General features: G+C 44.6%; 1 protein-coding gene across 2 annotated transcripts in view; it reads right to left on the bottom strand.

The window, feature by feature from the left end:
* Positions 1–1,698: 1,698 nt before the first annotated feature.
* Positions 1,699–25,966, bottom strand: part of MRAS (muscle RAS oncogene homolog) — a 41,045-nt gene continuing 16,777 nt past the window's right edge. Inside the window, exons 2-6 of one of the 2 annotated variants that reach the window (XM_069861391.1) lie at positions 19,430–19,643; positions 9,969–10,122; positions 6,547–6,646; positions 5,314–5,393; positions 1,699–2,652 (exon numbers count right to left, since the gene is read on the bottom strand). In XM_069861391.1, the coding sequence (XP_069717492.1) occupies positions 2,553–2,652; positions 5,314–5,393; positions 6,547–6,646; positions 9,969–10,122; positions 19,430–19,622 (627 nt within the window). In that variant the 5' untranslated portion in view covers positions 19,623–19,643 and the 3' untranslated portion in view covers positions 1,699–2,552. The remainder of the gene's footprint in view (positions 2,653–5,313; positions 5,394–6,546; positions 6,647–9,968; positions 10,123–19,429; positions 19,644–25,966) is intronic. The other variant, XM_069861392.1, reaches the window with a different exon arrangement.

Below are 25,966 nucleotides of genomic sequence, written 5' to 3'. Positions count from 1 at the left end.
ACCCATATTCAGTCGTTAATCTGCTCATTTTCCCTCTGTTTTTCTGCAGTATCTATAACTGAAGAAGCTGAAGAAATAATTAAGATGCTTCAGAAACAGCAGATAATTTCTCACATGCAGTGCCAAGTACCCGGCAGATGTGACTCAAGATGCACACATGCTGTTTTCAGGCAAGTATTCCCAAGGTTTTAGATAAAAATAATAAGGATGAGGGATTTCAGCAGGAATCACGTTATTTTTAAGTGGAAGCACTCTAAGGGGTATTAGCAGGGCTCCCTGAAAATGCCATCATCTTCTTCTGTAGGGGATCCTATAGCATTAGTTGTGTACAATTTTAAAAATATTAAGGCAGTATGCAGGCTCGACAGGGATTCTGGCAGGAAAGTGGTAATGGGGTTAACAGCAAATTGGGTTGGTTGCACATATTGGACACCTTCTGACTTCCTAGAGGTTTTCAAGACAGAACAAATGAGATGTCTGCAAGGAACTCTTCACCACTAGAAGACGGGCAAGTCTCAAGAGCCAGGATTTGACCTGGATGGTTTCAGTTAAGCCAACAAGGAAACAAACATAGTGGGAGAAATGCTACAATGATCTGGAGCCAAATCTTAGTTGACACAGGGTGTTGCAACTTTACTGAAGCACGTGGCCTGCATCCAATGCAAGAGTCAATGAAAAATATTTCTTTCCAATATCCGCCTCCTTAATCCAGTCCCAGCATCTGTCATCACACAATAGGGGACAGAGGCAGTGGAGCCAGTGTTTCAGCAGGCAGCTTGCTAAGCCAGTCACAGACATTTGCCGTCTTCTCAACATGATGAAGATAGGACAAATTTAAGATGTTCTCATTAGTGGCACTCACCTGAAAACAATCAGCAGCCAACACCCATTTCACAAGGCAGCCACACAGAGAGTCAAGAAATGAAATCCAATGGCAAATGGATTGCAAATACAAACAAACAATTAAGTCTGTGATGATCCACCACTTTGAATAGGATCTCCAATAGCCCATACCATGATTTTCTGTGCTCAGAGACACACATCTCTGGCATTCACACTCTGCCAATATTTTAAGTCATGTCCATGAAACATATTTGAATGGGATTCAAGCTGATGAAAAGCAAGTTGTTACTTTTAAAGGGGTTTGGTGACTTTATGAACAGAGCTGATGGCTTCAGCCCAGCAGATGACACACTTAAGACTGAAAAAAAAAATTGCCCCTGCGATTCTTAGTACCAACGCAGGTGTGAGAGAAAGTGGCCCCTCCAGGATGTGCACAACTTTATTGCTGGTGCCACAGATGATGGCTTGAATGACTGCAGGTCTTTTGCCTTGCCTCTTCGTAAGGCATGAGATATTGAGTCTCCACTGTTTTCAGGGAGACATTTTAGATATACTAAGCTTATGAACAGACACATCCCACTTGTGTAAATTTCAAAATACCTCTTCCTTACAAGTCACTGACTTTCAGCGAAGGAGGGAGAGGAAGAAACGAAGAACACCAGATTGTTTTTGTGTGTCCAAGATGAGCCTGGGAAAAGCAAAACAATTCATCTCTCCAAGAGTGGTTTTGCAGGGAAAGGTTAAGGAATAATAAAGAGGGATTTAGATTGCGCCACTTTACACACATTTATGAAGGAGAAATTCAACACCCAGATAACAGATTCAGTTTAGATTTTACTTCCTCTCTCCCTTCCCCCCCGCTTAAAGATGACATACCCTTCCATTTGTAAATTACTTTAATTTAAATATTTCCAGGTTAACAAAACGACTTAACTTTGACATGCCCCAAATTACAAAACAGAAACAAAACCTCTTGACAAAGGGTAAGAAAAAAAAAATTAATCCAAGCCCAAGCCGCCTTTCCTAAGCTGGAGTTTATGGTCTGTGAGCTGGCTGCCCTCCAGAGTCTGACACAATGTCTGGAGCACCCAGAGCAGCTGGAATTCATTTTCTTCCTCCACATCTATGCACTTTCATATGAAGTCGTGTTTTGGCACTGGTGCCTAAGAGAGAGTTCAGTGCAAAAAATCTAACCCCGGCCATGTTTCTTTGCAACCCAACACTCGCTGAGCAAACAACAAAAAAGGAGAAGAGGACAAAACCAAAAAAAAAATTAGAGAAAGAAAAGAAAAGCCCTCTCCCTTCCCCCACATGTACACAGACAACTGTACCAAACAGGGGGGTATTCATGGTTGTTCAGAAATGGGTCACAAGGAGAAATGTTAGCAGACAAAACCAACGCTTTTTTTTTTTTTTTTAAATAAACATCATGGAGGCCCCTGGAAGGTGCTGGGGATGTTTGAGAGTTGAGGTCCTGTTGATCCTATCCACCTCCCGTTCGCGCAGCTCCCACGCTGGCCTCAGCACACAGCCCCCCTCCAGGGGTGGTCCTGACCCCATTGAGATGCCTCCTCTGAGCCCAAGCCGCTGCGGGGAGCCCCTGGGGGAGGCAAGGCCACATGGGCATCACTCTGCTGCCCCTTGCCTGGGTTGCCAGTGGGTCAAGGGTGGGGGAAAGAAGGTGTCCAAGGCACTCCCAGGCAGTCCTGTCACAAAATCACACATTGGAGTTTGTGGGAGCCTGTGGCTCTGTCCCCTCGCCATTTGGTCTTTTTCTTCTTCTTCTGGCTTTTCTCAGGGATTTGTTGCCTGTTTTGGGAGACAGACAAGAAAACAAGCAGATGAGACACAAGGCTGAGTTGGACATCAGCAGCCAGAGCGCTGGGCAGCCAGCAGAATGGCATCTTCACATGCATATGCATGTTTCTATATCTATCTCTATATACACTTCTACCACCATGTGGCTCTTCGTGCCACACAGCTAACAGGACAACCACTGGTATTTTCAAGGAGGAAAGAAGCCATAAGCAAACATTAAGGCTAATGGCATGGATGTATGTCGTGCCAGGGCACTGTGCCTCCAGTTGTCCTGGGTGAACTGCTGCCTCCTCCCCTGTTAGGGGCCTTCTCTGGGAAATAGGGCTGCTCTAAGCAATGCAATGTCATCCATCACGCTGCTAATGCTCATTAGGGAAGAGAATGAAAGAGATACAGAGTGCACAGAGAAATAACACCTCCTGGAAAGGTTTGCTTTCAGCCAGCTTTGCCTTTAGCCAGCTGCAGTGCTGTGGACTTGGTTACCGAGAAGGGTTCAAAAATAATAATGAGAAACCAGAGCCTGCAGCCGATGGGGTGGCTCTGGACTGTACCTGTTTGCCGCAGCGCAAATTCAACAGAAGGAGGCTTTGTAGTTCAAACACCTGATAGGCATCCTGTAGACGTAGATCTTATTACAAGATAAACCGTAAGAACACTGGCAGCTTCTGTAGATTCACATAGGGTCTAAATAGCCAACCCGAGAGTTTGAATAGATCAAAATGAGCCTCTTTGCCATGTAATATGCCAGGCCAGTAAACTGAGCCTTCAGACCAAATTACCCAGGCCAAGATGAGACATAGCTGGGGGACAAATAACTATGGCTTCAGTTGGTGTTTTTCTTACAACTTCAGCTCCTGCTCAAGTTTTCTGCTGTGCAGCCCTTGTGTGTGCACTGCTGTAGGATGAAAGGGATAGCAGGAAATTTAAAGAATCTATGAGGAGGACTCAATCACCTCACTCCTTTCTGGTTTACTTCCAGACAACAGTTTCTTGCATGAAGCTAAATAAACTGGGAATCAGCCAAGTGCAAGGAGTACAAACAGTGTCAAACCTGAATGAGTGTCCTCACCCTGCAAACTCACAAGGGCTTTGAGGAGCCTCTACATTTGTAAAGCACTCCAGGAACAACATAGTAGAGAGCTGTAAATTTACATTCTATTTGGAAAAGCTCACTTAAAAAAGAGAGCAGCAGTACTTGATGGGTAATGCCATCCTATGGCTGTGGACAGTTTGTAATGTCCAAAGACCAAGCAAAGCTGCTTTGTGACAAATAAGCAGCTAGATCCCACAGCACCTCTCTGCTCTCTGACTTAGCCTGAGTTCCAGTTCTCGCAAATATCTCTGGTATCCTTGATGTCACAGAGGGTTTCACCTACCAGGCAATGACTTTTACAGTGACCACTCACGGAACCAAAGTGCATCACCTGTTTCTGAGGTTATGCAGTGCATTTTCAGGGCTTGAATTTAGTGATGTCTGATTACAATGTTTCTTCCAGCATGTCTGGAGACACGTAGAGAAAGCAAACAGAGCCACACCCTCTTATTTTGGCAATGTGGATTTTTTTCCCTCAGAGTAGAATAGATGATGGTAAGAGCTCACTGTAACACAAAAGTAGTATCTAGCCAGCTATTGGGAAATAGCTTGGGACATTTCCAGCTCAGCTCTGTAGTTCTGCAAAGGCTTTCTGCTCCCTGCTTTTGAGACATGTGGGAAGAGTGGGTAGTACCATCTGCTTTTGATGGAGGCTGACTTGAGGCTGTGCTAAGATATTCACAAGTACAGATACGCTGTGAATAAATGCCTCAAGGTTTAATTGCTGAGAGATGCACTTTGACTACATGGTGGGGGAGGAGCATGATTTCAGCTCAGCACCCTTCCCAAACATGAAAAATGAGGGCCCAGAAAAATCTGGCAGACAACCGGTACCAAAAAAAACCCAAATCCTCTCAGAGAGATTTGAGGTTATCAGCCGAGATGCCAGGATGTGCGTGCAGCCCTTTTCCTGCAGGGCAGCTGGGATTTTGGAAGGCAGCCCCTCCCTGCCAGCACTGGCAGCAGGGGTTTGCCTGGAGAGCAGGCATTTGCCAAAGGGACCAAAGGCAGCCCATGCCGAGACCGGGAACAAACTTCTGCAGTCTGAGGAGGAAACCTGTGGCTTAGCCATGAGATCATGCTGTTTCTCATACAAAGTGGCTCTCTATTTTTTCCATTTAGTGAGCAGAAAATATTAGAAGTCACTTCTAACATTAGAATTTTGTAGATTTTTTTTTGCCAGTCCTTTTACACACCTGGCAATGTGAGACCCTGAGAAGACAAAGCTATGAAACCCCAAATTACGGGTCCAAAGCTTTTAATGCCAGCCTTTTAAAGTTGATCATTATAGTAGATTTTGCACTGTTCATTGAACAATATATTTTCATCACAGCCACAGCTAGTTCTCAACTCAGCCTAGCACTGATGTCCTACAAGGGTAACTAGGTACTAGTAACAACACTATGCAGATAGAGGACAAGAAAGTTTAACAAACCCCAGAAATCCCACACCCTCACCCAAACCACGTGGCCCCTGCTCCCCAAAAGCTGGCTATTAGCTCTCTGGGCCAGGACTCCTGAACATCCTGTCCACAGGCAGGTGAAGAGTTTGCAACTTACCTTATTACCCTCACAAGATCATGGAAGGCCTTGTCAACATTTAGAGGTGGGTCCTTAGCGCTTGTTTCTATATAGGGAATCTGGAGGAGAGAATTGTATCACAATAAAAAGATTGGCAACAGCCTACATGTTGGTAGCAAACGAATTTCAAAATTAAAAACTCTAAAGGCTGGAGAAATCGGGTGCCTATGAGACCAGGAAAATACAGGTACACAAAGTGTTGTCATGACATTGCTATCAACACCTTCACACTCAGAGCAAGGTTAGAAAATGCTTAGAAAAAGTCTGAAATAAGCACCAGGCAAACCAGCTGCTATCAGAGCTATGGGTTTTGGGAAGAATAATCATAGACTTCATGTTGTCAGATGTTCTCTCCCCCTAAGCAGTGTTTGCTGACATGAAAATAACAGAAGGTTGTTGAAAGATGTGCAGTTGCCAAAAAATTCTTGCTTGCCACGTTTTACTAGGACTACTGCATGCATATTTCATGACTACAATTCCCCTCCAGTGTAAAATGAACTTCTCCTGTGAAGTCTGACTGCCAGATGGGGCCTCCTAGAGTGCCTGTCCACCGTGTTGGCAGATTTATAAAACTTCCTCTGATAAGGTATTTTTGTATAAGCCCTTTTCCAAAGTGTGTGTGTACAGGTGGGTGCAACATGTTGTGTTGCAGATTAGGTGTCCTGGCTCCTACAGAAATAAGCTTCCTGTGGGAGGGAGTGAACCTGCCCAGCTGAACTCCCATCACAGAATCATAGAATAGTTTGGGTTGGAAGGGACCTTAATGATCACCTAGTTCCAACCCCCATGACACGGGCAGGGACACCTCCCACCAGACCAGGCTGCCCAAAGCCCCATTCAACCTGGCCTTGAACACCTCAAGGGATGGGGCAGCCACAACTTCCCTGGGGAACCTGTTCCGGTGCCTCACCACTCTCATGGTGAAGAAATTCTTCCTTAAGTCTAGTCTAAATATGCCCCTCTCCTTTTTATACCCGTTGCCCTTAGTCCTATCCCTACAAGCCTTTATAAACAAAGTGCTAGTTTTAATGATGGACTGGCTCTACTGAAAGGAAAATGCATACCTACTACTTTGTAGTAGTCAAAAACATAATTGTAAATGTTGCATTGCTAGAGAAATGCTTTAATTCAGCTCCACATGAGCAGAGAATTCAATTCTGAATGCCTGTAATAGGACTTAAAACAACCAATTAAACAATCCTACAAACTTACATTATGTTTTGTTGCCATTTCTCTTCCCTGTTCTCTTGTAATTTTCCGTAAATGCATTAAATCAACTTTGTTCGCCACCAGAATCATTGGAAATGACTCTCTGGAAAAAATCAAAACCATCATCCAATTATTAGGAGACTACAATAAAAAATGCTGAGCACGTTTCACTTTCTGATGCTGACATCATCTAACATTTTAAGCTACAGACATACTACATACGTGTAAAGAAATATAAAGAAAGACCAGATAAACACACATCAGCCCCTAGACTGTGCTACACATATATGCATATTGTAAAAATTTACTTAACAAGTTGCATGCATCCACACATTCATTCTTATTTGCAGGCACTTCAGGGACTTAGTGTCATCATTTTTGCAGTGCCTGGCAATAGCTAAGACTGAAGATCCCACTTGGTCAAGAAAGAACTACAGAATTAGTCAGGAAATTACCTGAGATATAGAGAGAGATCTTAAAGAGGAGATGGGACTCTTTTGTAACAGTTAAGGCATCTCAGTAACTGCATATCTTGGCAGCTGTTTGTCATTGCAAGGCGATGAGGTATGGTGGGGGAACTGGTGTCAGTTCATCTCCTGGTAATCCACTGAGGACAATCATAGGGGAAGAAAAGATGGACTCTGGGAGCTGGTGCTTATAGGGGCATCAAATGGGAAAGAAAATAACTAGGGGTAAAGATCCCCAATGGCTGTGACCCCAAGACGAATTGAAAGACTGGCAGTGGTAGCTGCAAGGAGGCTGGATGGAACCAGTCTTGCTAATCTTCCAGATGCTATCACCCACCATGTCCTGCTTCTAACCCCAAAGCAAAAGCCTGATGGACAAACATACTTTTGTAGCAAACCCATCTACTTCTCTAACAATATTCCATATTTCTTTAACTTTACCAAGCACGTAAGTGCCTCTTTTCAGCAACCGCTTGAAAGAGACTCCTCTATCCACAGCATGTCCAGTGCAAGACACTCTTGACGAGGTGTGTAGGTCAGGTTCTGCCCCACTAGAAAACCTTACAGCTCCAGGAATTACACCTAGCCAGCCAGCTCATGTCATGGGAGGTCCTGGTTCCTGGTTCCACAGCTGCTTCCCGCGCCACTCCACCTCCCACACAGAAGCCTCTCCTCCAGCTATGTGACACAGAATAAAGTTGTGCAGCAGGGCCTTTACCCACTGCTAGAAAGAAGGAGGCCACTTCTGATAATTGACAGTTATTGCAGTATTATTTTCTTATATTTAACTTTAAACCTTCCTAAAATGATTCCAGTGTTCTCTGCTAAAACAGAGCTGATTTTACTGCGGTAAGGAGCAGCTGGCAGTACTCATTTCTGCATAAAACACTTCCTTGAGTAACTCTGGATTTTAAAACAGAATTTCTGCATCATTTTTCATTGAGACGATAAGGTCTCCATCTTCTCTCTGGCACATTGCCCCATTGCTCTGGCTGGAAAAATACGGTACTGCATTCTGCATTTTAAATGAGTTTTACAGTTATTCCTTCTGATAACATGGCTTTGATTTAGTTTTAATACGTGTGCATTGATATATCTTGACTCTGATCGTTCTGGAGCAAAACACTTGTCTAGATTATTAGATTTCTTTTTCTGGCTGGCAGCACATTGATAAAAAAGGGATTACATTTGGATGGTATCTCATTTGCCTTGTTTACATCACGCATAAAACTCTATGGGGACTTTGTTCCCTGTTGTAAACCATACAATTGCTAGTTGGACAAAGCTGCTATAGTTGGAAATTTTACTATAATGAAGGTTAAGGAAAGAAACAGGACAAAGGCTTTGAACAGCTCTGCTAATGTGGTATCCTGCAATTCCTTTGGATTTTAAGCTGCCAAAGCTGACTGCTAGCCTGAAAACCAGGGCAATGCTCCCAGCTACCTGCGGGTCTGGCAGGATTGTTTCTTTATTCACACTGCTCCCACAACTGCAACTTTCTGAACAAGCTCAGGTTTTGGATGAAGCACTAAGCTCCTTGTGCTCTGTGCTTTGGTGGTGTTGAGCAGGGAAACAAAAACAACCTCACCAGCCTGTTTCACTTCCTGCTTCTCACGCACCACTGCGGTGTTTGCACAGCCTGCAGAGGGGTAAAAGTTTCAATCCAGAGCAAAACAATTAATACCACATCTTATTTTCACAAAGTTAAATTAGACAAAACCAACACTGGTTTGGGCAGGTTACAAGAAATGCTGCCCTGTCTTCTTCAGCTTTCAGAAACAGATTTAATTTGCCTCAAGCTGAGCTGGTAGTGAAGAAAAAACTGTCCTTATCTGGGAGGTGGACTGAGTGACTGACATTTTTCTTCATTTAGATTAAATCAAAGGGTGGGTTTTCCTTTGCTTTTCACTCTTGTGTGCTCTGCTTTGGATACTTTACTGGAAGAGCTGTCAGCTGTGAACCTCACATGATATGAGTCCACCCTTCCTGTGGGGAAGTTATTCAGAGCTGCAAAAGGAAGCCAGCAACGAGGCCTGAACCCTCTGGTGGCTTTTCTTGATGACTTCCATAATTAAAAGCCATTATGAACGGAAAAACTAAGTGTTTCAAAGCTGCAGGCATATGAGGGCTTAATTCACACCCCACCCAGTAAGGATGGACACCTTGCCTCCTGAACTGGGATGGGAAGAGGGAGTCATCTCAGAGATAAAACCCTGGCAGCTTCCCCTCTCGCTGTCAGGACACATTTGCTTACCACAAACAAACTCTCAGCGCTACCTTCTCCCACGCACACGCAAGGAGTGCAACCTCTCTTGCTTTCTCCCTAGTCACACAATGTGAGGCATTTTCCCCTTCAAGACAATTGTTCGCAGCCCCAAATCATGCAGGATCTTCTAAGGTTTGTTTGGCACAAATTGAAGCCAGAGAAAGAAGTGTGCTGCCAGAACACACAAAAGGGTTAGGGCTGAATGCTTGCTGACTCCCTGCTGGCATTCCCAAACTGCCTTCACAGTGCACAGAGCATCCTTCTCGTAGAATCACCAGGTTGGAAAAAGCCTCTTGGATCATCGAGTCCAACCATGCCTACCTGCCCCTAAACCATGTCCCTGAGCACCTTGTCTACCCATCTTTTATTTTCATCTTCAGAGCCAAACTGGTTACCTTCAAAGGTGGTCTGCCAGCCCATTCTGGCTGGAGTTTCTCACTTCCAGACCCATTTTCACTCCATCATAACACTACTGAACTTTTCCACGTTGAAAGCACTACATGCTTATAAGAAGTGTTTTATCCTTTTCCATTCCTCATATACAGGTCAACAAACCCACACAGAGCATGCAAGGATTTGCCCTGGGACACCCAGGATGCAAAATGCAGGGCAAGATGTGGAACCACCCCCATGGCACAGTGTCCGGAGCAATGGGAGTGGGGTCAGGCAGTGCCTGGCTCCATGGTACCCACCTGTCCTTGACTCTGAGTATCAGCTGGTGGAACCGGTCCACGTGCTCAAAGCTAGCCTTGTCTGTCACTGAGTAGACTATAAGGAAACCATCTCCGGTCCTCATGTACTGCTCCCGCATTGCACTGAACTCCTCTTGGCCCGCAGTATCCAGAACTAGGACAGAAGAGACAAAGGTTATTAGTTACTGTAAGGACCTGTGGCTGCTGTCACTGCTGTGTGTCCTACACAGCCTTTCTGCCTCCGCTGAGCTTCTTGCACCTCTTAAAGGCTCATGAAAGCCATTTGGACAGACAAAGTGTTTTCTTGTTACAAAAAATCCCCCACTCCAATACCCCACTCATTACTATGTGCCTGCACTGAGAGCGGATGGAGGGGAAGAAGACTACACGGATTTGACCTTCCTTTTCCAGTTCCAAATACTGACCACTGAACATGGGGAGTTGCTCCTCTGGCATGACATGACTCAAAGTATTTCACAGCCCTCCACCTTTCCCTATCCCAGCTCCCTCTGTTCCCTGCATTGAAAAAAAAAAGCCCAAGACTGGAAGAGTATGTTAATGTCAGTTTAAACACCAGAGACAATCTACAAACTACATGGTGAAGCAGAGCTGCGAGACAACCCAAAGTGGTAGCTACAAACATTTTCCTTTTCTCAATACCTGTATGTTATTTCTATACAATTATGTGCCTTTGGAGCAAGATGGTATGGCCTTGACAAACTCCCCTTCAATATTTATTCCCAAGTTGTGTGCTGATACTGAGAAGCTAGTTAAAACACGTGGAAAAGCTTTAAGTGATGCCTTGCTTATCCCATATAGCAATCGTGTTTCTGTACACTGACAATGGCTAGATCTACGCTCAAATCCTTCAAAACACTTCACTTGTGGCAGTAACGCAGATGCTTTTCCACACTAGATCAACCACTTGTCTAATGTGACCATAGCTCACTGGTTCTTTACCGCTCTGCCTTGCAGGGGGTCCAATCAGCTACATCACAGACCACATGGAGAACAAGCTATGCCAGCCTTCTTGGTGAACAGCACATACTGGTGCACACATAAATGCCAGTTCTTGGGCCCCAGCTTTAGACACTGCCAGGAGGAAGGTAAAAGTGGAGTTCATCAATTTAGATTACACCAGTACAAACACAGTATGAGCTCAAAATGCATCGGCTACTCAGAAGTAATAGCCCAAATGCCTCATTGTATCCTAGAGGCAAATGCAGGACATTCATAATGACTGGCAAAATTTTCAAATTCCAGTCAGCTGGGCTGGGTTGGAAAACTGTTTCCACCCCTGCTGTACAGCCACAGCGTTAGCATCTGCTGCCCACGAGCAATGGGGAAAGCCCAGGGCACCAGTGGACACAGATTGTGGCAGAAGCATACTGCTGACAGAGCAGCAGGGCTTGACACAGGTTTTTCTAGTCTGAGCTGGCCCACAGTCCTAGCAATATGTTCCCTGTAGGGGTAAGTACACGGGCTACCCCATTTCCAGATGGGGTCAGGATAAAGGCCACTTTGCTGCTGGTGTTACTTGCTGAATCAGCACAGATGGCCACAGGTGGACATGCTGCATGTCACAGCATGTGCCATGAGCCAGTTCACTACATGTCTGGAGGGAAGGCAGCTGCACTGGAGGACCTGGAGACCTTACTTGCTGCTGCTGCCCTTTAAAGCCTTCAGCTCCATTTGTTTGCCGGCCTTACCTGGTCTTAAACGTCTGTTTCCATGAGCTCTTAAAGTGAAAAGAGCCTCTAGGCTCTTGCAGAGACCCTGAGATATAAGCCTGTTTGCCAAGAATCTGGACCTTGCTGGAAAGTCATAGATTTCTCTTCATAGCCTTTCATTATAATTCTCCCATCTAAATCTAGGAAACAAGGGTCTCAGCTTAAAGACATCCAGGCTACTCTTAAGGACTGTACAAAGAAGAAGGAGGAGGAGAAGGAGAAGGAGAAAAAAGAAAAGCAACCCAAAGACACTGCATGTGATCGTGAATTTCTATGCTCTGAGCAGAACTGCTGCCATGGAATAAGGCCAGAACCATGTGGCTAGGACGGAAGAGGAAATTAATCTTTCCTACCTGCCCAGCCTGTCAGTAGAGGCTGGGCTGCCCTCATCTGACTCCTGTACCAGCTGGACACAGCATCAGGGCAGGGTTGAGCACTGACAACCAATACACGCACACAAACACACACACCCTTCCCCTCTCCAATACACACACCCAGCTTGTGATAAGAGTGGGACAGCTTCTTGAAGAAGGCCAGGCTCTCCTGCCCTCCCTACCACCTGAGATAGGGCAGGTGCCTGAGCACAAGTTGTGGGCAGGATGGTGGAGATGGATGTGCCATATCCTGCATGGTAATTTGCTTAGGGAGTTCCCCTCGCTCTGGTGCATTTGCAAACCACCCAGGAAACACATGAGGAGCATCCAGCTCTGCTCTTGCACCCATCAGCCCACGCCTAGCTGCTGCCTTTCCAAAGCTTTCCCTCCCTTGCGAGAGGGCAGAGGATGCGCCTGGGGGAGAGCTGTGGGGATTCCCAAGGGACAGCACAGAGCTGCAGTCCTGCCACTCCTACCTCACCTGGATCTTGGCCCCAGCATCACACTAAACAGAGGCAGAGCTGCTGTGTCAGCAGCTGCTATTTAAAGGGAATGCACTTGCAGCATTCATAGAAAGGCAAGCAAGTCCAGGCAATATTTAAAACGGTGCTTTGGAAATGAAAGTAAAAGACATGCAGCAGTTAAGATTAAGGTCAATCTCAGAGAGGCTACTCAAAGTTAAGCATCATGTGGACGGCCAGAGAAACATCCTTGTTTTAACTTTAAATGTGCTCTTCATAAAGACACTGCTCTTACCCTAATGCTTCTGTGCTACATGAATTGTAAACAATCAGAGAAGAGAGTGCAATCTGGATCCTTCGTAGGCAGGATGGGACCATGCTGTGGAAAGCATGAGCATCGAGAAAGGGCCAGATGTAAGTGGCTGTGCTCCTGCTGTAATCTTATGTCATAAAAGCTTGAAAAATACTCTTATCTACAGAAATGGGAAAGTAGCAAGGAGAAATCTGAGGAAGGGGAAACCAGAAGATGATTTAACTGGCTTCCCAAATGAGCGAGGAGATTTAGGACGTTAGCATTCACCTTTTTAAAAAATCTCTGTTTCTGAAGACAGGATATCAGAAAACACAGAAATAATCATAAGCACACAAGAACTGCGAGCTCTCCCCTGCCCTGGTACACTTGAAAACCAGCAGCTGCCTCTTATTGGCAGTTGCCCCATAAAAGGCAATGCGGAAATAAGGCTGGACCAAAGCACAGCATTTTTCCAAGAATTGAAATCAAATTCATAGGCTGTGCAGTGCATAGCCAGAGACTTCTGACAGCAGACTTGGTGAAGTTCCCACAAACTTGACCAAAGAAGTTGAAAGAAAAAGCACTGACAAAAGTGTTTGGGTGAAGAGCAAGAAGAGAGAAGCCAAGGAATACGTCTGACATAGGAACAGACATCCATAGAGGGCAGAGCCATTTTACAGAGCTATCACGCAATCAGCTAGAGACTAAAATAAGAGCAATTAGGCTGAGGGAGCCCAGCAGGGAAGTCTTTTGCTTTGCAGGTGAGAGGTTGCTCAGAAAAGACATGCCTTTTTCCATTTTCCAGGGGATGTAACCCCAACCATTGTGAGGAATTCCTTGGTAATTGAGTCCCGCCCCCTTAGAGCTCTCCACACCATTTTCATGTGAATCCTGAAGGGCTAGGGAAGAGTGCAGCTGCTTAGAAAGCACTTCTGAGCAGACATAGGAGCCCAGGAACACACAGGAATTTGTGGCCCAAAACAGCACTTGGTGCTTCCAGGTATTTTAAGTAGCAGTGTTGCTGCAAATGACAGTCCTCTGAGCACCCATCTGGAGACACAGGCACGTAAATCTAAGCCAGGGACAGCACTGTTTTTTCTACAGCCTAGGCTGGATTCAGTTCAGATTCAAACACAGCCTTTGAGGACCTCAGTTCTGGTTATACAGGTGTGTTCCTCTTCTCTTTTCATACCTAGGCAAAATTCCCTCCTACATCTTTAACTTCACATTGCTGAGAAGCTTGATGTAGAGACCAACTCATGAGTTTCTCCACTGTCTATGGCATTTAAGAGGCCAAAGATGAACAGACAGGCAGGTTAAACCCATTTCCTATCCTTCAGCCCTTGTGTTTCACTGCCCAAACCAGACACAAGAAGCCTGTTCCAAGCAGTGATTGCACATTGCTACAGCCGGTCCTGAATGTGGCTCAACTCAGCTCTTGGAGTGCCTTGTCCTCCAGCACCCAGAAGAGTGGCTGCACATCATGAAGCTCAGGGACAGGACACAGCTGACTGAAAGGCGAGCACACTGTGTATGACTTCATTCTTGCAAGCAGTCTCCAGAGAAATCCCTTTGGCTAGGCATGTGCAGCACATGTGCGAGCCTTTAAGGGCGTGGATGGATCAGCAGGCAGACAGGAACCTGGATTGACAGCATCAGGGAGAGGAGCAGTGCTAAGGAGTCTGACTCCAGGCATTTTCCGCTTCTTAATATGAAATACAGAAAAAGTCCCTGGAGCAAAGAGCAGAACTAGGAACATGGCACTGTCAGGGCACCACAGGTTACACAGTCAGACTCCTCAAGATGCTTCTCTTTCCAAGTCTTGCTTTCTTCTCAGCACCACAGCTCTGCTTCAAAAGGTAGAGCCACAGAGAAACTCCATCCCCAGCTGTCCTGCAGCTTGGTAGCTAAGCTCAAGGGAAAACTAAACTTGAATTGACAAATTAAACCAAAGAGTTTCAGGCTGAGGAAAACCATTCTCACAGTCTTTGTCTTTCTTCCATCAGCAGCATGGTAGGAGACGGGATTTCCCATCAGACACTGGCTTCAGCTGAGGAATTAGTATTCTGGGCACTGAGTAGACGGAGTGCAGGAACCATGGCTTATATTCCATACTTCCCCATCCCAGCTCACCCTGAAGAGGTATGAGGTGCTCATGCTGTGAGCAAGGCGAGGTAGAAGCTTCATATAACGCTTCTACTCCTCAGATACAGCCACACTGCCTCCAGCATGAGAACTTTCCTCAGGGAAAAACTTGCGAAAGGGAAACACTGGGGCTTTTATGAGCTCTTCTCCTCTGCCCTAATTAAATACACAGATGTTATAACATGGAAAACCCAAGTACTTGAATTCTTGCCCCTTCTTTAAGGAAAAAGAGGAGCCTTCAGAAGAAAGGCTTCCGCATCAATAAACAGAATAAAGATGTGAGCCCTTAAAGGAGTTCTTTCTCTAACAAAGGGCAAGTATTCAAAGCCTTGTGCTTTCCATGTTGCAACACCAAAATTTTCCTGGCAGGAAAAAAATCCCCACAACCCAAAATAAAAAACCTCTCTTTCAAGGTTGCAAAATCCCAGCAATGAAGGGAGAGAAAACACTGTACACACAAATAAAAGAAGTATAAACTTAATTTGAATTTTAATTCTTTCAATGACACTACCTGAAGTTTAAATAAAGAAAAGAAAGCAAGCTGCAAACTAACTCTTCTGCCTTTAAGTCTGAAGTGACCTTTGATCCCTCTCTGGCCTCCTGGCTGAATTGTTCCCAAACTTCCTGAGGAGAAAAGCAGAAAAGCAGACAACTTGTCCTGGGATGACTAGCAGCAAAAATCCTCAGGAAAAAGGGATGCATGTGAGACACAAGTGGAAAGGACAGAGAGGGAGCCTGGAGGAAGGAACGGTGCTTGGTGTTTCTCCACTGGGTTGCACACCAGGGCTCTGCAGATCCAAAGGCACAAAGGCACCCAGGCATTGAGAGGGGGACTTGGGAAGAAATAAAATAAAAAGGAAAACTGAAGTGCATGAGTAGGAGGACAACTTCTAGGCAGCGAGAGTTTCATCTAAATCATACTAGGGGAAGGAAAGGGAAGAATAGAGACCACAGGCTCCTTTCACCCAACACATGGGCACAATTCCTTGCTTTGCTAGTACCAATAGGCACAGTCCTACTGACAGCTAAGGCTTCAGCCCAATTCATCAATATGCCCAAGCCATGTCCTTCCGACCATCCTTCCTCACTACCTTTTTATCTATACGTGGTTGATGAGCCATAAGGAATTCTGAACCATTGGGAATTTTTTGCTTTATTAAGATATTCCACTTTTGGCTTCTTGCCCAGATTAATAATTCCAGACTGGCATTTTGCAGCCATACCAAAAGAAATCCTCTGCTAATTGCTAAGTTAGCCTGCACACAGAAAGGAGCGTACAAAATTAATGATAGCAACTCAGTTGGAGCAACAGCTAATCAAAGCAGATTAACCCTGGCCCCCACTTAATTCTGACCTGATCTGCCTATACGGCCCCTGCGTGTGAATGCATTTAACCAAGCACATCACTGTGCTGATTTCAGTATGAACAGCAGGGAACAAATGAAGATAACATATGCAGAAAAAAATTGTAGAGTGATCTTAAAGCCTTGTTGGGGTGGCAGCTGAAAAAATGGGCTGGCCACAAATTGCCTTTGCATCCCTTGTTCAGGTTAAGTGCGCTGTTCCCCTCTGCGGCACTTTTCCTCCAGACACTGCATTGATGGTTCTATAAAGCTAGTATAAGGCCAACAATAAAGTATTTTTGTGTGGCACTGGACTCAAACACACCAAGAAAAGGTCCCACAATCTTCTGGGAGGCAGGGAACTATCACAGACTTTTCTTTGGTAAGAAAATAGACGCAGAAATATATACCCAAGACAGAAAGCAAATATGAACGAGTTTGAACATAGGTTTGGCTCCAAGGTCTAAAATCTGAAATAGCCTGTCCTATTTAAGTCTACTTTCAGCAGGAGATTTCAGAAAAGGGAAAAAAAATGCAAGCCAAACATTTCATCACACTGCCAGTGCTATTGAATAAATGTGGGTGGAGGTCTACACAGAGGGAGGACAAATGCTTTATGCAAGCTGGCTAGCACAAGGGCATTTTTTTACAACATAACGTGGGTGCAGATACCAAATGCTAGAGATGCTTTGTACAGAACTGCTCAGGCAACAGCCTGGAAGAGGGTGGGCTGTGTTTTTTTTCCTTTTTTTTTCTTTTTAAATTAAGTTGTTGGATGACAATGCATTTGTGGTTTTCTTTTTTTAAATAACTGCTTCTGCAAACTTAGAAACTTATGGAGCCCCTCAAGTTATGTTCTTACTTGATAGTTTCATCTTCTAAAACCAGCTCCCATTTTGGGGGTGGGCGGCCTCTTCTCCCTACCAAGTACTGCACACAACATCAGCTTGTAAAGGATTTGATCATAAAGGACAACTGGAAACTCCAGAATTTATCATGATGCATCTTTACCCTTCTGATAACGTTCGTCACTAATTTTATACCGCAAGTGATTTGCACAACCATGTATAACCGCAGCAAGAGCAGCTGTCCAAGTATATGGTGACCTCAGAGAATGGCCTAGATCCAAAGCCACAGAAAGCTGTGGCAGAAGACACAAGTGATAGTCTTTATGCCCTGTTTCTATTGGGCAGATGGTAAAGGCTCACATGCTTTTCCAAGCAAGGACATTGCCTTTCTTCCAAAGTTCTCATTGTACAGAATCTCAAGCAGTGGGAAAGAGAAGGAGAAGCTGCAGTTTCACTTCTGTGACTGCAAAGCATCTGTGGGCCCATGAACTCTGAAAGTCAGGGATTCCCAACATGCCATTCAAGGCCACAGCTGAATTCAGTTCATCCCAAGTACAGCCACTAAACTGAGCAAAAGGAAAGCTTTTTCACTAAAACAAAGGGTTAACTTTCTGCTTGTTGGAGAATAATGACTTTCACCAACCCCATCCCAGGTCAGGGTAGTTTTTTGACTAAACAAAAATTCCAAATATTCAGTGAAAGGTGCCTTCCCTACTTTCAAACTGTTTAGAAAAAACAGTCTGTTTCAACCATTGTCGATGTGTACAGCAGCTGGTTCTGTTAGATCAGAACACAGGGCATACCAGAAAAGAGAAATGTTGGTCATTTTAGAGGGCTGGATCCTGGACTAAAAAGATTTCATTTACAGCAGGGTTGGATTTTTCTTTTATACAACACTGGCATTTTAGAAACAATGATGCACAGGTACGATGGTTAGTTCAGAGCTGGTATTTCAGACGCAGATGACAAGAAGACACATTTGGGCACCAATTTCACAAATATTATCTCATGTCAGCTATCAGGTACTAATTTATTTATGTGAACAAATGTTGGCAAGATTAAGTTGCTTTTTTTTTTTTTTAAACACTTAGTAAAGGCTGTTCTTTAAGGACTTTAAGGCCAATTGTACGCACTAAATTGTACCTGATAAATCCTTAAGAGTGCAATTAAGCTTCCAGATCAAGCATACAGTCTTCACAGCAAAACCCACCAGCCTTCATTTTCCACCGCTCATGCCAATCCCCCAGTTTTCTGTCCCCACACCAGTGATATATACACACAGAGACATCAAAACTCTTGATGACAAGCAGGTAGAGGCAGGAACTCAATGCAGGTGAGGTTAAATTCAGTTCACTTGCGTTAGTGGCAAAAATATGCACTTGGGTCATTAAGGCACAGGATATTTGCTTGCTTTTATGTACCACTTAATTACTGTATAAAGCCAAACAAAAACTTATAACATTTAACAAGATATGGCTGTGGTCAGTCTTTCTCTTGCAGTGCAAACTAATAAGTTGCACCTTTAGGCAATATAAAGCTTTTTCCTCACCTCCAGAATTAAGATTTTTCAGTTTGGGTGTTTTTCGGAGGGGTTGGCTGCTTTGGATTTTTCTGCATTTTGTTTGTTTTTTTTAAAAGAGTTTTTGTTTGGGTTTTTTGCTTGTTTGTTTTTCTTCGGTATTTTGTTTGTATATTTTTCTTCACAGAATGTAAAGATCTTGGTTACAGCAGCTCTCCAGGCCAGCACCTTACCCATATTTAAATGAAACAGGTAACTAGATATGAAAACATTATGCTTGAACGATGAGAGTTAAGAGAAGGTACAGTTCGTCACTGTCAGTGGATGACAGTTCTGATTAAATGGCTTTTCTGGTTATGACCCGCATTCAGTTACCCACTCACTTTTATTTCCCAGGAGAGGAGCCTAACCACATGAAGTATCATTAGCAATAGCCACCTCACAGTGCTATAATTCACCCTTCGTGGAAGCCTATCCCAAACGTCTATGACGAGCTATAGGTTTACATGCTCCTGCAAGAAACATTTCTGAGCAGAACTGGAACCAACACAATTGGAAGCAGAAGCTTTGCAGGACGTCAGCTGCAGAACACGTGTTGCAGCCCACAGACCAGTTTGCACTCAAATTCCTGTCAGCCCACAGCGGAGTAGGAGGGACACAGGGTACAACACACTGTGGGAGGCATTGAAGTCTATTTACACTTTGCTCAGCTAGATGGGAAAGGGGACCACAAAAAGTAGCTTGCTTACCATCAAGAATTGCCCATTGCCCATCTATTTCCGTGTGTTTCAGGTAAGAGTCTTCAATAGTTGGGTCATAGTCTGGCACGAAAATCTTCTGGAAAAACTGAATGGTGAGAGCGCTCTTCCCCACACCACCATCTCCAACCACCACCAGCTTGTATGTGGGGAGGTTTTCGCTGGGAACAGCACTTGTAGCCATGCTTCCAGTGTGCTAAACCTGCTGGAGAAAAAGATCATCTCCAATCACTCATTAGCAATGAAAAGAGGGGCACATACTCAAGGCAGCTTTTACCTGCTGCCTAAGAAGTAAGGATGAAGGCAGTACAGACATCTAAAGTCCTTTTAGACAGGAGGAACAGCACCTACCATACCCGAGAACTCTACTGCAACTCAGACCCATCACTTGGGAGTGCAGACAACCCTACTGCTATGGCTTGTTTACTCCTGCCTCATCTACTAGGATGACTAATTGCCACCAAATGCACATCCAAAACTTCTATAGTCTGAATACCTTTCCTATAGAGGCTGAGCCCATGCTGAAAATCACCCTGGCTCAGCCCAGCTGTCAAGCTCCAGATGACTTCCAGTTGCCAGTGACCAAATCCCGTTAGTGAGACAGAGCTATGCTATTTTTCACTGCTTAACCTGAGGTACAACAAACATTAAATGGTGCATTACATCCTGGGGCCAAATCTGCAGGCAGAACTGGCACTGATGGATGAAACTGGGTTTAAAAGTCCAATCCTGGCCCCACCGGCAGACAAAAACGCACTTAAGTTGCTTTCTTCACCCTCATTTTCAAGTTCAAGAAATAAAAACAAGTAGGCAGCAGGCCAGGAACGACAGGTGGTTTTGTTTTGCCTTTTTTCTTTTTTTTCCCCTCAATAAAAAGCCCCAACCCTGCCATGGCAAGAAGGCTGGTTTCTGTGGCTACAACATAGCCCGCAGAGCCAGGAGAGCAGCTTCCCCTGCTGCATGGTCACACCACTCCCCTTCTCGGGTGAGCCACAGAGGAGCTGACTCTTCAAGAAAAGAAGAAAAAAAATCACCAGCTGCAACTGGGCAATGGCACATGTGTGGAGAGAGGAGAAGAGGCAGCTATTGCTGAATGTCCCATTTCAACATTCAACAGCAGCAACCGCTTATTTAAGAAGCAGTCAGGCAAGCAATTTTGTACAAATGCTATGGAGGGCAGCGCCCTTCACCTGCCCCCAGGGACAGCAGTGATGCTCACTCAAATTAGATGGAAAATGGGTGGCCATTTCCCAGATTAGAACGACCACTGCCTTTTCAGGGATGTTTTTCAGCCAGTTAAAAAAACCAAACCCCATCCTAATGATAAGGCTCAATCAAGAGAGAGCAGCTGATTTCCTTAGTATTAGTTTTCTTGATGCAAGCCAAACAGCACAGGAACAGCTGGGGTGGCACCTTCTGCAGGCAGCTGCTCCCACCCATTTTGGTTTTGCTCAAGCCCTTCGGGCTGCAGGTGCTCCCTGGGGTCACAGCTGAGGAGGGACAACAAATGCTCTGGACTGGCTGCTCTGAAGGAACCTCCATCAACTCTCAGCATCCCCACTACCCACACAAGCTTTTGGAGGCTTTCCCAAATAACTACAGGGATTTTTCTTCATTAAGAAGACGACTAACTTTTTTTGTTCTTAGAAACTACTGAGCAAAGCTGATGTGATTGGTGCCACACCTGGCCCAGGTGGTGATTAGGAGCTGAGACTGCAGAGTGTACACAGGGAAAGTTGAGTTGCCGATTAATACAATTTTATTTTGGCCTGTAATATATAAAACAAACAAAAAATCAGAAATTCTTAATTTTTTTATATTTTCTAAATGAAACACTTTGACTCTTCATTTCCTAAGAAGCCCAAAAGCTGACTTACGCCATTTTTTGAACAGACAAGAACATAACCCCCATGATCATTCTGTTTCACACCAAAGAAGACATCTGACTTCTAAGTTTAGTTTCTGGTTTCTCTAGTTCACTATTTCAGTTTAATAACCTGTATGTTGTGTAGGTTAATTGCATTGACCCCAAATTAAGGTCATGTACTGGACATTTCTCCTTGAACCAAATGCATAGGAACTGTCTTAGTTTCTCCACTATAAAGAAAGTCTTGTAGGAGGGAGAGAGTGGGTGATCACAGAGGTGACATTGCTGAGGCCACTAGGAAGTGCAAAGGCCTCTCATCTAAGTCGAGATAAGCTAAAATTTTCAGAGCAAGAAGAAAGTCTGATCAAGTCTGGTAGTTTCTAAACTATCTTTGGAGGAAATTCTTCAGAACAGCAAGAATTTCCACTGCAAACAACAGCTGCTGGACCAGGAGAAGGAGATTAAGCACCAAATGAGACCTCACCCTCAGCTGCTGACCATAATCCCAAGGGAAAATTTCTTAACACCATTTTTCAGAGAGTAAGCAACTTTCTCATATGTGCAAGATGACACATCAAAAAGCAGCATGCTTGGCTGCATAGAAACCTATGAATTTCAATTAAATTTCTCATTTTTGCTTGGAAGACCAAGTTTTCTTTCTGCATAATCCTGCTTAGGTCAGACGATCCTCATAGGCTCTTTAGGACAGAGACCCTGGATAAAACTCTGCCCTTTCCCCCTAACATTTGATGACAATTTTTTGCTTTATCCATGGTCAGGATGTCACCCCATCCATCTTTACATGACGGAGTGGCTCTGGCCAGGCAGTATAAAGAACTGATTGTTCCTGACATGGCAGGGAACAGGCCATGGATGTTAAAACCATACTCCATTTGTGCATGATTTTTGACCTCATCACAAGAGCAAAAACTACTGCTCAGCAGACAAGCATTGCATTTCCATTGATATTTTTGTACCAGCTCCTTCAGCTCACTCCTAAGAAGCGCTGACTTTGTCTTGCATGAAACGCTCCCCAAAGTACTAGGATAATATTTAGCCTATTGAACAAACTTTGACTCTGCGCGACAGGGTTGAATCAGGGCATTTCCTTCCCATCATTTCCAGAAGTTTAGTCATACTGTATGTATAAGCTACCAGAGTGAGTATTATGTAGCCTGGGGAGAACAGCAACCACTACACTAAAAAAATAAACTAAAAAAAAAAAGATGTGAAGAACTGTAGGCTGGTTTGTTGAGCACAACCCCCATATCTTAGGTGATGAACAGACAAAAACTTCTATTGAGTGTCAAAAGGCAATAAGTTTAGATGTTTCTGCAGGGCTGTTCCTACTGGTCATGAAAATACTCCCCCTTCAACTGAGATGGCGGGTCCTGTGCTCCCAACACGCAGGTACATAATGCAAACCCTCCAAAAGCCAAGTACGTCAATCCCTCTACACCTCCACCTGCCCTGATAACCAAAGCAAGAAGACAACTCATACCTTGACGAGATTATCATCTAAACTAGCCAATAAATCAAACCTTAAAAACAACATGCCACCTCCTGGAGAACATTTAACACTCAAAGGTGTGTAGAGCTTCCACACTGGCTGGTTACATCGCTATGGGTAAGTGCACAAGACTTGGGTTGATTTTCATGTGTTTTTGGCAAGAGTACTGACAACGTCCTCCTCAGACAGTAGCAAGAATAAGCATGTTTGCTGTAGATCTGACTGGAAAGAACTAAGCACAGACATTTTTATCTATTGTCTGAATACAAAGCAGTGTGTGGTAATACACTAATAAGCTCTGATGATAATCATCTGACAACTTATATAGTTGTTTATTTTGAAGGAGCCAAGAGAAGGATCCATACTCCATGCTGATGAATGCCATCAGGGCTCTGGTTAAGTCACTGGAAGGAAGCTGATCTATACCACTGCCTTCACATGTGCTGGCAAGGTATGTGTCCTGACAGCACAAGCCAGTAATGCTGAGACAGTCAGAAATGTGGCTACTTCTGGGATAGATGGCAAGGAACAAATTGAAATGCTGATCCAAGAGTGTCACTGAGGTTAAGCCTCCTCTGCAAAATGGACTTTTTATGGAGGCAGAATAAATTGCATAAAACTCCCACTTACCTGTCTGGGCATGGAGGAGGAGTGGAAGGGCTGAGCTGTCCCTTTGGAGCAGACAAGTAATTTAAAAACACCAGAGATTCATCTTAGTTTGTGACTTGCCCACTAAGCCCCAACAGGTCATCACAACATATAGGTAATGTATCTCATCCCCATCCTCCTTGCAAAACTTGCCCTGAATGCAAGTGGAACAGATCTCAGCTGATGTAAATCATTATAATTTCTGTTCATCTGAGCAGAGGTGTGGCCACATACAACAATAATAAACTCGACCTCAGATATTTCATATTGGATGTGCAAGCTCCCCTATCCTCAGTTCCAGCTCCACTCTTCTGGAGGCTGAGCTCCCAGGGCAAAGCCATTACAGCCATAAACAAGCTCAGAACTAAGCCCTGGATTTGTAGGGGAGGTTAGTGCAATTAAAGACACTGGTTCCCTAAGAGAGAAGGCCAGCATGACAGTGATTTATGGTCTCCATGGCAACATGTGACACAAATTGCTTAATTCTGTTATGAAACCTCAAGAAAAAGCAGCAGCAAGATCTGCGTGGGAATCACCAGCTCCCTTCTTCCCTGCTGCAGCTCTCCAAAACTGAGAACATCAAGGAGCCTGTGGCCACTACAGCAATAGGCTGAAATTTAGCATATACTTAGGTATATATATATGTATGCTGACCAATTTCATCAGCCCACAGCCACAGGAATTTTTCTCTCAGTGGCTTGCTTTGGTCCATGGGTAGCTCTTCACATACGCCCTGCCAGACCACTGTATACCTAAAGACACCAACCTCACCTGAGGCTGCAGAAGATTATCAGCCACTGAGGCTGCCAACTACTCCTACGATTGCAATTAATAGCTCTTCCTTTAGCCACAACTCACCCAATTATGCCCTCTTACCCGGCCACTTCGCAAGCATTAGCAGCTCCATGCAATGACTCCAAGGGTGAAGCTCTGCAAGATCTGAACACTTCCCTCTCTGTTCCTCTTGCAGGCTGCTGGCTGCAGCCACACAACCACCATGACACACCCAGGGACACTCGCCAGGTACCAAAATAGTTCAGCCTTATGTGTTGCAGCCAATTCCTTGGACTGGGAGCCACTGAGAACCCTGGAAACCTGGGACATGCCCTTTCAGAAGGCAGCTGCCTCCCTTGAGTCATACTGATGAGGACCCAATGAACTTCAGGAACTTCTCCCTCAAGTTGGCACGACCGTGTTCCAAATCTTCGAAAGCCAAAGGACCTGTATGTATATGAACAACCACTGCCAACTATTATGAAATAAAAATGATTATCTCTTAGCCAAGTTTCCTCCAGCCTTTCAGTTTTCCCGCCTGGTCAATGCCTAAAAAAGGACACACTGAGCAGAAGTTGGGCAACGTGCAACTCTTCAGTGGGAAGGCAGCATGGAAGAGATCAGTTGCACGGAAAGCCAGAACCTGATGCCCTCTGTAGTTCTGGCATTAAGTTGTTCAAAACCCAAATGAAATTTCAGCTCTGAGGTTTTCTTACAAGGAGAATCCTGTCAGGTCCGAATGTTCTCAACTCCCATCAGCTTCCAGGAGATCTGGTAGAGCCCAGCACCTGGCAAGATCTGTACAGGAAATTACAGGCATTTCCTTTTGGAGCAGTGATCAAAGCACTGTCAGATTGCTACTAAAGAGGAGAAAAAAAAAGAGTAATAAACTAACTACTGTTTTAAAAATAAAATCCTCAACAAGCAATAAAGAACTGCAACTGGTTGGGTTTTGAATTTGGGGGATGTAGCTGTGGGTCCTGGAAGTAGCCTTGAGAATTCTCCTCCTGCGCAAAAAGATGGTACCCTGAGGGCTGTGCTCCCTGAACTCCTCACCAGCTTTCTGTGCCAGCCAGACCTTTTCTCCTTTTCAACCCAAGATTGCATCGCCTCCCCCACTGCACAGATGCTGCTCAGATTTACTGTAAGAGAAATAAAACTCACCGGGGGAGTAATGAAGCACTTGAGATTCACAGAAAAAGCAGCTAAAGGCAGTAGCTGCCTGATGAATAGTTGGTAGTTATTTCAGGAAACACAGAATTATAGCCTGAACAAATAACAATAATAAAAAGCCACATCACTGGAAATTGCTTGGGTAGTAGGTGGCACCCCCCCTCCCCATCCCCCCCTGCTGTGAATCCTTAAGCGATAAGAAGGAACCCTCACTATAGTACAGAGCAGCAGCTTTCCTGTGCCCAGGCTGAGCTTGGGGGTTCACTCGTACTTACTTAGTACCATGTGCCTGTTTGTGTCCTGATCCACATATAAATGCAGCAACACAGCAATCATCAATCATATTGACAAATGTCATCTGAAACAAACTCTGCTTCCCTCCCCTAACTCCTCCTCCACCTCCCACAACCACTTCATTAATCTTCAGCCTGCTTCTCAGTGATTTAGTGCCCTTTTCAATATAGGTAAGAAGACGCCTGCCACTCTGATGAGCCAACACTCAGAAGAAAAAGCCAGATTTTTAATAAAAAACAACACTGAAGTCAGATTTGGATCA

Source organism: Phaenicophaeus curvirostris, chromosome 7, assembly GCF_032191515.1.
Source record: "Phaenicophaeus curvirostris isolate KB17595 chromosome 7, BPBGC_Pcur_1.0, whole genome shotgun sequence".
Classification (NCBI taxonomy): Eukaryota; Metazoa; Chordata; class Aves; order Cuculiformes; family Cuculidae; genus Phaenicophaeus; species Phaenicophaeus curvirostris.
Note: the sequence above shows the minus strand (reverse complement) of the source record. Positions and strands in the feature narration are given on the sequence as shown.